The following is a 13,076-nucleotide window of genomic DNA, read 5'->3' on the forward strand; positions in this document are numbered from 1 at the left end:
TTTGATTAGTTAGGAGTACAAGACAGACAGTTCTCCCTGGAGTGCAGTTGAAATAGGATCTCACTCCTATTCGAATAGTTGACATAAATAGCAATGCTGGCTTTCAGGGGAAGTTGGATAAAAGTGTGAGTTTGTCAAGGAAGATTGGAAAAATCTTCTGTGCTGTGGTCCTCTTTGTAAGCTACAGAAAGAAGAAGAGTGCCAACTTTCAAACTGCTACACTGACCATTGAAAAGAAGAGGCTCATTATGAAGAGCAACATGCACAAAACACTGGGGGAACTCAATGGGTCAGGCAGCATCCACAGAGGCAAATAAACAGTTGAATATTGGGCTGAGACGTTAACATGTGTGTTAATTTGGAAGTCTTAAACCTGAAGGATTCTCGTTGTCTTCATATAGAGACACAAGGAATTCTGCAGATGGTGGAAATCTTGAGCAGCACACACAGAAAATGCTGGAGGAACTCAGGAGGTCAGACAGCATCTATGGAATCTGATGGGAGAGGAGAGTGGACCATTGGAGAAAGGCAAGGAGCAGGGGCATCAGAGGGAGATGATGGGCAGGTGAGAAGAGAAGGAGTAAGAGGGGAGCCAGAATAAGTAATGGAAAAAAAGAGGGAGAAATACCAGAGCTTCGCAAAATCATTGTTCATGCCGTTAGACTGGAGGGAGATTAATGGGAAGGTTGATAGGACAAGGGAATCACGGACAAAGTGAAGAGTGTGGGGGATGAAGAAAGGTAAGGGAACACGATCCCCGTTATGGTGATGGGAAGATGGAGAGAAAGCGAACATCCGGGAAAAAGGAAGAGATGCAGATGAGCACAGCATCGAAGGTAGAGGAAGGGAAACCCCGTTCATTGAAGAAGGAGGACAACTCTGTTTGAAGCCTCCCAGATGTTATTTGCAAAAGGCTCTGGAGATAAAGGTCACATCATTTCCCCAGTGAAGGCTCCGGCAGAGTAGATGTTACCATTATTAGATCAGCAGCCTATCTTCCAATCCCAGCACAACACTTGGGATATTTATTTCCTGGTAACTAAATAAATCCAGGATCAGTAAGCGTGAAAAAATTGTCAAGATCTTTTCACTTGGGGTAGGGTTATTAAATACAAGAGAGCATAAGAAGGTGAAAGGAAGGAGTTTTAAAGGTCTCTTCAGGATAGGTTTTCGTACAGAGACTGGAATACGCCTTCAGAGCTGGTGGTTAAATCAGGTATAATTACAAGGTCAATGTTGAGTTTACTGTCGTCTGCACAAGTCCACGTGTGCACAGGTGGAATGAAAAACTTACTTGCAGCAGCATCACTGGCACAGAGCATCAGATAAGTAGCATTCACAAGAAAAGTGAATTAAACATAAATTATGCACAATTTTTACATAAGAGAATTAGAACAAAAAAAGAAGCAAACTGTAAATTGACAGGGTGGTGAGAACTTATTGAGGTAGTGATCGGGGTTGTGCTGCTACGTTCAAGAACTGAATGTTTGAAGGAAAGTAGCTGTTCCTGAACCAGGTGGTGTGGGGCTTAAAGCTTCTGTACCTCCTGCCCAGTGGCAGCTGAGAGAAGGTGGCATAGGCGAGATGATGCAGATCATTGAAGCTGGATCATAGGCATTCAAAAGGCACTTAGACAGACAGAAATAGGCATATCATAGATGGAAATAGTTCTAATGAATGTAAAAGGAATTATTGTAGATGGGAAAATGTTGGCATGGATGAGGAGGGCAGAAGGGCCTCTTTCAGTGCTATCATCATTTTCGTCATCATCATTATGTGCCATGTTGTATGACATGGGCGATCATGGTCTTTCCATGACCATGATTGTTGTTGCAAATTTTTCTACAGAAGTGGTTTGCTATTGCCATCTGGACAGTGTCTTTACAAGATGGGTGACCCAGCCATTGTCAATACTCTTCAGAGATTGCCTCCCTGGCATCAGTGGTCACATAACCAGGACTTGTGATATGCACCAGCTGCTCATACGACCATCCACCACTTGCTCCCATAGCTTCACATGATCCTGATCAGGGAGGTTAAGCAGGTTCAAGGGTAACCTGAAGGCTAGCGGAGAAAAGGAGCGACTTACCCCTCCTTTGGTAGGGACCTATCTCCACCCCACCGCCCATGCTATGCCAGTCTATAGAAGTCAATATAGAGTCCCCTCCTATTCTTCAGAACATGGATCGTAGAGCAGTAGAGCACAGCAAAGGCCATTCGGCTCCCTTCAATTATGCTAATCGATGCCGATTTATACTAAATATCCTCCTCCTGAGTATCATCCATATCCCTCCATTCCCTTCATACTCACATGTCTGTCCAAAAGCGGCTTAAGCTGCACCAAACTGTCTGTTTCCACTGCTACTGCTGTCCCTGGTAACCCATTCCAGGCACTAAACAGTCTGCATTAAAAAGCTTGTCCCTTTATGTTGCCTTTAAACTACTCCCCTCCCCTGGCTGAAAAGCATGTTCTCTTGAGGTCTGACATTTTGAACCCTGGGAAAAAGATTCCATCTGGCTGTCTATGTCTCTTGTGCTCCAGTTTCCTCTCACATTCCTGAGACGTATGGGTCAGATGTTAATTGGCCACATGGGTATAATTGGGCAGCAAGGGCTCATGGGACCAGAAGGACTTGTTACCAAGCTGGGTCTCCAAATAAAATAAATTAAAAATAATTTTAGAAGCCTCTTTCAGGCCTCCCATCGGCCTCCGACACTCTATGGAGAACAACCCAAGCTTGGCGGATCTCTCCTTACAGCTAATACCCTCTCAACTTTGTTCTCGCTCTCTGCCAAGCATGCATGGTGTATGACCGTGTGTCTCCCCTCGGCAGGGAATCGCGGCGACGACATTTTCGTGACAGGGCCCGGCGGCAATAACAGCATCACGGAACAGATCACGGATGTAGTGAAGCAGCCGGCCTTCATCGCGGGCATTGGTGGGGCCTGTTGGGTCATCCTGATGGGCTTCAGCATCTGGTTGTACTGGCGGAGGAAGAAGAGGAAGGGACTCAGCAACTATGCAGGTGAGGAGGGAGGCTTGTCTTTTATATAGCACAGTAACAGGCCCTTTGGCCCACCGAGTCTGTGGTGAACTGTTATTCTGTCTAGACCCATCAGCACCCCATTCTCCATGGATTTATAAAGTCATAGAGTCATCGAGTCACTACAGCACAGAAGCCGGCCCTTCAGTCCATCTAGTCCTTAGTGAACTGTTATTCTGCCTAGTCCCATTGGTACTTCATACACCATAGATTTACAGAGAGATGGAACGCCACAGCACAAAACCAAGCCCTTGGCCCATCTAGTCATAGAAACATAACCCTTAACCCATGGCCTCTAGCTATAGTCCCACCCAAACTCAGTGTAAAAAGCTTGCTTGTATTTATTCTGTCTACCCCTCATAATTTTATATGCCTCTCTCTAATCTTACCCCATTCTCCTGTGCTCCAAGAAATAAAGTCCTAACCTATTCAACCTTTCCCTTTAATTCAGGTCTCCCAGTCTCAGCAAAGTCCTTGTAAATTTTCTCTGTATTTCAAAAATAAACTTTATTCCCTATAGGAAACACAAGAGATTGTGCAGATGCTGGAAATTTTGTGCAATACATCCAAAATGCTAGGGGAGCTCAACAAGTCAAACATTATCTATGGCAAGGATTGCCAACATTTTTCATGCCATGAACCCCCACCGTTAACTGAGGGGTCCATGGACTGCAGGCTGTGAACCTTATGGAGAGGAATAAACTGTCAATGCTTCAGGCCGTATTGGCAATGTCGGTATTGGTTTATTATTGTCACATGTACCGAGGTACAGTGAAAACTTGTCTTGCATACTGTTCCTACTGATCAGATTCTTGCACAGTGCATTGAAGCAGAGCAAGGTAGAAGAGTAACAGAATGCAAGAACAAAATGTACAAGCTACTGCAAAGTGCAGTGCAGATAAACAATTAAGTGCGCGATCATTACAAGGTAGATTGTGAGGCCAAGAGCCCATCTGATCATATAGGAGATCAGGTCGAGAGGAGATAACAGTGGGGTAGAAGCTGTCCTTGAGCCTGATGGGATGTGCTTTCAGGCTTTTTGTATCTTTTGTCCAATGGGAGAGGTGAGACAGAGAATATCCAGAGTGAGTGGAGTCTTTGGTTATGCTGGCTGTTTACTGAGGTAGCAGGAATGTGTACAGTGACTGTCAGGTGAAGGCTGGTTTCTGTGGTGTGCTGCGCTGTGTCCACAACTGTCTGCAGTTTCTTGGGGCCACATGAGGGCAATTTCCATACCAAGCCTTTATGCTTCCCGACAGAATGCCCTCTATGGTGCGTCAATAAAAATTGGTAAGAGACGATGGAGACTTTCCGAATTTCTTCATTCTCCTGAGGAAGCAGAGGCATTGGTGAACTCCCTTGGCTGTGATGTCTCAGTGAGTGGGAGATGACCATAATGGGGTGACCATGAGGAATTTATCAACAAGTACAATTTGAACGGCTGGTTCACAGTATCCAAGCTGTGGATCAGAGAGGTAGTGTCAGCTTGGAGGAAATATTGGTTTAAAATCAGAAAACACTGAGTCATAATATAATGTTATTCTTCTTCGGACTGGAAGAGAGTTCCTCAATGGACTATTGCTTGTTTCAACGTAAAGAAGTGATTTGGCTATTAGAATATAGCGAAATTCTGAACGTTCTTTCCTTCGCCGTGTGGATTCACTCTGGGTGCTCTGCTTTCCCCCAACATCCAAAAGATGCATGGGTTGGGGTCAGTCAGTTGTGGCGCCAGAACTTGGTGACACTTGTGGGCTGCCCAGCACAATCCTTGCTGATTTGATTTGATGCAAGTGACACATTTCACTGTATGTTTCAATGTACATGTGACAGATAAAGCCAATCTAATCCCCTGAAGTGAAGGTTCCATATCCATACTTCGACCTCTGGCTTCATTTTTATGTGATTCTTTGTTCTTTATAATTGTTGAATGCTGTTTGTTGTTATTTGTTGCAAGTCGTGCTCTGACCACAGCAAATTTCTAATACATGTAAATGTATTTGGTGAATAAAGTTGTTCCTTGATCCTTGATTTGGACTGTGAGGTGTCGATGCCTGTATCTCTATGTTCAGTTATTAATGCCAGTATCCCCATGTTTGATTTAGATGCTTTTGCCTGTGTTCTTGGGTCTTATTGTCCCTGTCCTGGACTACTTGACACAAGTACCTGAACCAGCAACATTGTGTGGATTTTTGCTGTAAAGGGTGTTGGCAAGGAAAGGCATCGTTGTGTGCCAAGCATGGCCCATCGTGAAGGTGAACTGTTGATGGCTTGGGTTTAGGACAATAGGTGGCCCAGGGAATGATCTGCTTTCCCTCCTACTATCTCTCTGGTTCTCAACTTACTCCTCTTTGCAACTGAGTCAAGCCCTCCTCTGATTGGTTCATCTGTTCCTCTTGGTTTATTTGTGAAGTGAATGATTGGTCCTCTATTGGCCTATGATGTGATGTCAGCCTTGTGATTGGCCACTACTTCATTTCCATTTCTGCTTTCCATCTTACTTTTCTGTCTATGACTTACAATCTTCTCTTGTCTTCTTTTTGTTCTTTATTGCAGTCCAGTCTTTCACCTTTACTCCGGCAGGTACTGAACCACTCTCTGTCTCTTGCATGTCTTCGGCATGGACCAAGGTAGCAACCGGCTTGCAGCCTCCCACCCTCTCCTGCACTTTCGCATGCTCCCCTCACCCCCAAGGCCCGCACGCCTCCCACACCCAGGAGGAGAAGGGTGGGGCAGGGGCCACAGTGTGGGGAGGGCCTGCGGTGATGTCACTCACAGCAAGGGTGGGGTCATATCCATGTCATCCAAGGAAGGGGTGCAGCCACTTTGATGTCACCCAATCAGGTCACGAGGAGGAGGAGGTTGTTACCCAGAGAGTAGGAGGCTTTGTGGACAGGGTCAAAATACAAAAGTTCAAAGTGCATTTATTATTGAAGTATGTGTATGTCACCATGTACAACCCTGAGGTTCATTTTCTTGTGGGCTTTTACATGATTGCAGCAGCGATAAGTGAGCTTGGCCAAGGTGGTGGGTGAGCCTGATGATGGATGCTACTTTTTTACGCCAGCACTCTTTGTTGATGTACTTAATGGTGGGAAAGGGTTTTCTTGTGATGGACTGGGCTGTATCCACCAATTTTGCAGACATTTTTCGTGGATATCAGAGGAGGGGTGTGAGACGACAGGAAAGTGGTGCCAATCTTACACCCTTCCTCAGTCCATCAGTCACGTCACAGTCCTTCATCACCACTCTCCATCTCCCTCCCATCTTCTCCCAAACGTACTGATGCAATTCTACACTGCCATCACGGAGAGCGTGTTCACATCAGATCCTGCTGTCTGGTTTAGTGCAGAATCCTCTCACAACATACAGAAACTGCAGTGAACTGTCAGGACAGCAGGAAGGGTCACTGGCTGCACTCCACTCCACTGTGTGTCAGGACAAAGAAGCAGGCAGGAAAAAATATTGCAAACACTGCCTTTTCCAAAAAAACTCCCTTCTGGAAAGTGCTATGGGGCTAGTAAAACAAAAAAATCATGCCATTTTTAAAGTATCTTCCTGAAGGCTGTTAACTTGATCAGCCATTCTAGTTAGCCCCCTCCCACCTCAGTCACTGCACTGTAAGCACTTTAAACCACTTTCTACAATACTGTTTACATTGTAAATAAATGCTGGTTTTAATGCATATTTTATTCCATATGCATACTTGAACCTCTAAATTTATTCTTTATACAATTCTTTATTTTTATAATGGTTGAACGTTGTCTCTTGCATGTCGTGCCCTGACCAACACACCACAGAAAATTCCTAATACACGTAAATGTAAGTGTGAATAAAGTTGATTCTTGACCCTTGACCCTCTCCACTCCTGGTTCCTGATGCAGGGTTTCTACCCTAAATGTTCACTGGCCCTTTCCTCCCGCAGATGCTGATCAACATGTTAAGTTCCTCCAGCAGGTTGTTGGTTCACTCAGAATCCAGTGTCTGTGGTCCCGTCTGTCTCCCCCTTGGATCTCTTGGGTCCCTCTATGAGGTTTTATATCTCTGGCACGGGGTGGTACCTCTCCGATTCACAGCTTGGCGATGGATGATGAGAGGTGACAACAGAGATGACGATACATAGAGTAGACAGCAAGAGATTTCTTCCCAAGGTGGCAATGGCTGATACAGGAGGGCATCAAATCTGCTCCACCATTCCATCATAACTGATTTATTATCTCTCTCAACCAGTGGTTCCCAATCTTTCTTATGCCTTGGACCGCTACCATTAATCAAGGGTTCTGTGGGTCCCAGGTTGCGATCCCCTGCTCTCAACCCATTTTCTTGCTTTCTCCCCATAACCTTTGACACATGATTTATCAAAAGGTGATAAATGATACCGTCTTACGGTGGTATAGGTTTGAAGTCAGTTCAGTTCTGGATATTGAATTGAGTAGATTGGAGAGAGAGAAAGAGATGTTTTGTCTTCTTAGTGCTGATGACATCAGATCTTCCACGTCGTCCTCCTGCTCCCAAAACTTATTAAAGTTACCAACTGTGACCACACAAAAGAGGATGCTGTTTTCACATGGTACAGCTATCAACCCAGGCGAGGGTAAAATACACCGATAGCTTTCCACCGGTCACCCCTTTGTCCACACTGTGAGCAAAAACCCCACCTTTGTTGTGGGCACACAAAGCTCAACCAGTGTCAGTGTCTTCCATGTCTCGTGTGTCTGATTACAAAGCCATTTGACCTTGTATATATTCCACAAGTGCTGAACACCAGCTGTCCATCATATAGTTCCACCTTGCCGTTTCTAAGGCAACTCACAGGCTTTTTGTTGCTCTCTCTCATCACATACACTCTTCGCTCTCTCTCTCTCTCTCTCTCTCTCTCTCTCTCTCTCTCTCTCTCTCTCTCTCTCTCTCTCTCTCTCTCTTTAAAGGAACAGTACAATTTTAATAATCCTTCAGATCTCGTCACAGCACAGTTTGTTGTTGTGTGCACATTGGTTGTTTGTCCATCTTATCATGTATGGTTCTTCAAAAATTCTATTGTGAAACACACATAATAAAATTAAACTGAGGGTTGAACAAGCACGGTAGCATAATGGATAGCACAATGCTTTACAGTACCAGCAAACCTGGTTCAATTCCCTCTACTAACTATACAGAGTTTGTACATTCTCCCCATGATGGCATGGGTTTCCTCCACGTGCTCTAGTTCCTCCCACAGTCCAGAGACGTACCGGTTAGTGGGTTAATTGGTCATTGTAAATTGTCTTGTGGTTAAGCCAGGATCAAATCAGGAGATTGCAGGGCAACATGACTTGAAGGATGGCAAGGGCTATTCTGTGTTGTAGCTCAATAAATATGGTGACATATATGTACATTGATAAGAAATTTACTTTAAACTTTGAACTTTGAACTTTAAGGTCTCTCCCTCATCTTGCAATGCTCTAGGGAGATGGGGAGAAAACAACTATTTCCCAAATTGATGGGAAAATCTGGAGACGAAAGACAAAAGCCCATTGTGCAAAGTTCTGCAGATAGTAATTAGCAGATTGTAATGATATCATACCTTGTCCACATTGAACAAGGCACATATCCTTGCATAAAACTCCTTGTTCAAAGTTCCAAAGCTAATTGCCAGCTGAATCTAAGATCCAGCTTCCAGAGAGAGGGACTGGCGTGGGAGGAAGCATCTCCATCTCCCCGGCAGTCATAAAGAAAACCAAACCAGCAGATTCCAATTTTAGATTATCTCTGGAACTTGTATCTGGTGAGCCAGATGGTTCTGTGGGACTCGTGCATTTTTATAATGCTTTGTTTATGCCCCCCAGCTGACTACTCCATGAAAGAATCCAAAAATTATGTTCAGAAGACCCATCTCAGAATTTTTAAAGTTTCTGGACACCATCCCCTCACTGCTCTGAGGGGGTGAAGTATAGAATTTTCATTAAATTCACTTCCAGTGTTGTCTGGTTAGGAATTTTCTTCTGGCTGTAGCACAGATGACACTTGTTGTGCAGAGAATTAACGACATGCATTCATCTCGAAGTAAAACAGGATATGATAAACCAACTTTCTACTGTACCCCATGGTTAGTTCAAATAATATCTCTTGTGTTAGTTCATGAGAAGACAGAAGATTACTGCATCACTCCAGCAATGCAGAACTTCAAACGACAGGACAAAAATCAAACATTACTTTTTTAATCTGCCCTGGGCACAGGGAATGGGAGGGTGTACAGGGAGTTTCACTCTGTATCTAACTGTCCCTGCCCTGGGAGTGTGTGATGGGACAGTGTAGAGGGAGCTTCACTCTGTATCTAACTGTCCCTGTCCTGGGAGTGTGTGATGGGACAGTGTAGAGGGAGCTTCGCTCTGTATCTGACTGTCCCTACCCTGGGAGTGTGTGATGGGACAGTGTAGAGGGAGCTTCACTCTGTATCTAACTGTCCCTGCCCTGGGAGTGTGTGATGGGACAGTGCAGAGGGAGCTTCACTCTGTATCTAACTGCCCCTGTCCTGGGAGTGTGTGATGGGACAGTGCGGAGGTAGCTTCACTCTGTATCTGACTGTACCTGTCCTGGGAGTGTGTGATGGGACAGTGTAGAGGGAGCTTCACTCTGTATCTGACTGTCCCTGCCCTGGGAGTGTATGATGGCACAGTATACAGGGAGATTAACTCTGTATCTAACTGTCCCTGTCCTGGGAGTGTGTGATGGCAGATTGTTGAAAGAGCTTCATGCTGTATGTAGTTTGTATTGTCCCTACTCTGGCTGTTAGTGAAGTGTAACTGGCATCTTGACAACTTGGGAAATCCCTCAGTTAAATGGGTGTGAAATGCTTTTAAACAATGAATGTTTTGATTTTAATTTTGAATTTACTTTTGGAGTGGTGTCACAATTGCTTTGCAGTGTTATGTATCTCACAGCTTCAATAAATGTTTTCTCATAAGTGTTGTGTTAAGTCATTAAACCATTTATCATCTCTGTTACCATTCACTTTTTGTCATTTGATACTTTCTCGGTCCAGATTTTGGGCCATCAGTCTTAAGTCCCTGTACATACTTTCCAAAGTTCCAAAGAAATCTCCTTGCCCAGTGAGCAATGGAAGTGTGTGGAAGTAGCTGAAGCTGGCGGCAGTGATGAACAATTGAGAGTATGAATGGAGGGATGTAGTGGCTGGGTGAGATGGAAGCATAACCAGAGTACCAGCACTGAATAGTTGGTCCAAATATCTTTTTGGCGAGTGTTCCTTTTTGGGTAATGGCACCCATAAGCAGGATAAATAGCTTGTCAATTGATAAGCACATCAATGTGGAATCAAATCTGTGGAAGCCATGTCAGTGCTACCTGTACTGTATCTCAAATTGCAGATTACTCATTTTTATTGAAGGAACAGTATAATTCAGGCAATTTGTCTTCTTAAATGATAAAGAATGCATGTTGTCCAGTGTATTGTAATTTTTGATTTTGCAGGGATTTTCTGGGCATTCCAAAATCTCGGTGTCAAAGCCTAGTGCAGCAGGACACAAATTGGCCTTAGTGCAGCACAACAAACCTTGGGCCTGGTGCAACTCTATAAAGCCTGGGCCTAGAGCAACTCTATAAGGCCTGGGCTTTGTGTAGCACTATAAAGCCTGAGACTAGAGTAGCGCTACAAAGGCCAGGCCTAGAGGAGCACTTCAAAGCCTCAGATACTTGCCGTAGTTCAGCATGATTTGATTTTTAACATGTTTACTTGAACTTCTTGCTGACTTGTATCTTGGTGTGACAGATGCCTCATAATGTGCTGATGAATATAAAAAATAGTTTGTGGATGGGATGTACCGGTAATAGTAATGGTGAACTTTCTTTTGGAACCGTGAAAATGATGTTCTGCTGAAGGGATATCTAACAGAGATCTGTTTTGTTCTCTTTCCCCTTTCATCCATCCTGTGGGAAAATCACAGTGACATTCCAACGTGTTGATGGAGGAATGATGAGCAATGGAAGGTGAGTTCAAGAAAGTCAGAGCTTCAATTGTTCAATATTTAACTGAAGATTCAAAATTATTTAATGTCATTTCCAGTACACAAGGGTACTGGAAAATGAAATCACTGTTACTCTGGATCTGATGCAGCACAAAAATCACAATAAGATAATGAATAAGAAAAACAATAAGTATGAATACTTAATATAGTTTGTAGACATAGATTGATTGTATGTACATAAAGTGACACTGGGCATGGAGTGATTATACATAAGGTGACTGACAGGAAGTGATAAAGTAGTGGTCGTGAGGGTTGTGGAGGGGTTGGTTAGTGGGTGGAGGTGTTGATCAGCATTTCTGCTTGGGGAAAGTAACTGGTTTTGAATCTGGTGGTCCTGGCTTAGCCTCCACCCTGACAGGCATGGGACTAACAGTCCATTAGCAGGGTGGGTGGGATCCTTCATGATGTTATTGGCCCATTTCTGTATTTATATGTCCTTCATGGTTGTTAGACTGGTGCTGGTGACCTCAAACATTTAATGGCATTGTAGGATCCAAGACCTAATAATGTAAATACCCTCACTTTCAATCTGGAATTATCAAGGGGCCAGTCACACAATGATGGTGGCTGTACAAAAGAAGGTTCATTTACATTGATAGGGCCAGACTATTGAGAAGTGGCTAATGGTTTGCTGAAAGTGGTGTCACTGGTAGACAGGGTGGTGAAGAAGGCCTTCGTCATTCAGTGGACTGAGTGTGTAGGTTACATTGCAGTTGTGCAAGGCATTAGTGAGTCTGCATTGGGGTACTGTGTTTGACTTTGATCCCCCTGTTATAGAAAAGATGCCATTATCTGGAAAGAGATCAAAAGAGGATTACTTGGATGTTTTAGGACTTGAGAAACTTATCTATGGAAAAAGGTTGAGAAGGCTAGGAGAATGACAGTGATCTTGTAGATTTGTATAAAATGAGGAGAAATATAGAAAGGGTGAATGCCTTCTTTTCCCAAAGGTTAGGATATTGGGAACAAAGGGCACTATTTTAAGGTGAGAGGTGAAAGATTTAGAAGGACCCTGAAAGGTAACTTTCTTCACCCAGCGGATGACTCGTGTGTGGAATGAGCTACTGGAGGAAGTGGTCCATTAAAAACATTTGGGTAGAAAAGATTTAGAAGAATTTGAACCAAACCTGGGCAAATTAGGCTAACTTAGCTCGTCATCTTGGTCAGCATGGAACGTTAGGCTGACAGACCTGTTTCTTTGACCAGAGAGTGGAGAATCTGTGGAATTCAATGCTACAAGCAGCTGTGGAAGCCAAGCTATTGAGTATATTTAAGGCAGAGGTTGTTAGATTCTTGATTGATCAAGGCATGAAGGGATACAGGGAGAAAGCAGGAGATTGGGGATGAGAAGGAAATAGATCATGATGAAATGGAGGAGCAGACGATGGGCCAAATGGCCTCATTCTGCTCCTATTGTATATCTTGTCTTGTGGTTTCCATGTCCTGTGACCCTTTGTAAGTCATTCAGCTGTAGGGAGAGGAACATGACATTGACATGCAATGATGGAATATTCCCACCTCACTCAGCCTATGCATACTGTCTGTGGTCCCATCTCCCAGTAAGATTCAGGAATGGAGCAGCAAGTACTGAGAAAAGTTCCCAATATCTAATCCAGAACGAAAGACAGGTAATGTTTAATGGCAGTTGGCCGAGCTGGAAATTATGGGCCAAAATAACATTGGATGTTTAATCCCTTCCATGTATCATGAAAAGAACAGGTAACAAAGATAAAAATCTTGTACTGATTTCTTAGATAGATGTTGGCTGCATTAATTGGACATTATTAGCTTAAATGCTTGCAATGGCCACTTCTTATTGGCTGCTACCAAACTGCTGTGAGTCTTCCGATTACACTGAATCGATCACATGGTAAATGACTCAGAGATGATGGATAGATTGGAGGCAGATCACCTGTCATTACCATACTGTGGGGACGGGCATTTCAGATTAATGTAGTGTACCTAGGGAACACGTTAAAAATGCATCAGGGCTCTCTGTTCTGACACAGCTTGC

The 13,076-nt window shown here is 43.9% G+C and overlaps 1 protein-coding gene across 5 annotated transcripts in view; it reads left to right on the forward strand.

Annotated features, from left to right (window-relative positions):
* Window positions 1-13,076, forward strand: part of robo2 (roundabout, axon guidance receptor, homolog 2 (Drosophila)) — a 1,389,008-nt gene that overhangs the window by 1,273,389 nt on the left and 102,543 nt on the right. For all 5 annotated transcript variants that reach the window (XM_073044783.1, XM_073044782.1, XM_073044780.1 and 2 more), the window contains 3 exons: window positions 2,835-3,026; window positions 5,598-5,624; window positions 10,982-11,024. In XM_073044783.1, the coding sequence (XP_072900884.1) occupies window positions 2,835-3,026; window positions 5,598-5,624; window positions 10,982-11,024 (262 nt within the window). The remainder of the gene's footprint in view (window positions 1-2,834; window positions 3,027-5,597; window positions 5,625-10,981; window positions 11,025-13,076) is intronic.

Source organism: Hemitrygon akajei, chromosome 5 (genome assembly GCF_048418815.1).
Source record: "Hemitrygon akajei chromosome 5, sHemAka1.3, whole genome shotgun sequence".
Taxonomy (NCBI): domain Eukaryota; kingdom Metazoa; phylum Chordata; class Chondrichthyes; order Myliobatiformes; family Dasyatidae; genus Hemitrygon; species Hemitrygon akajei.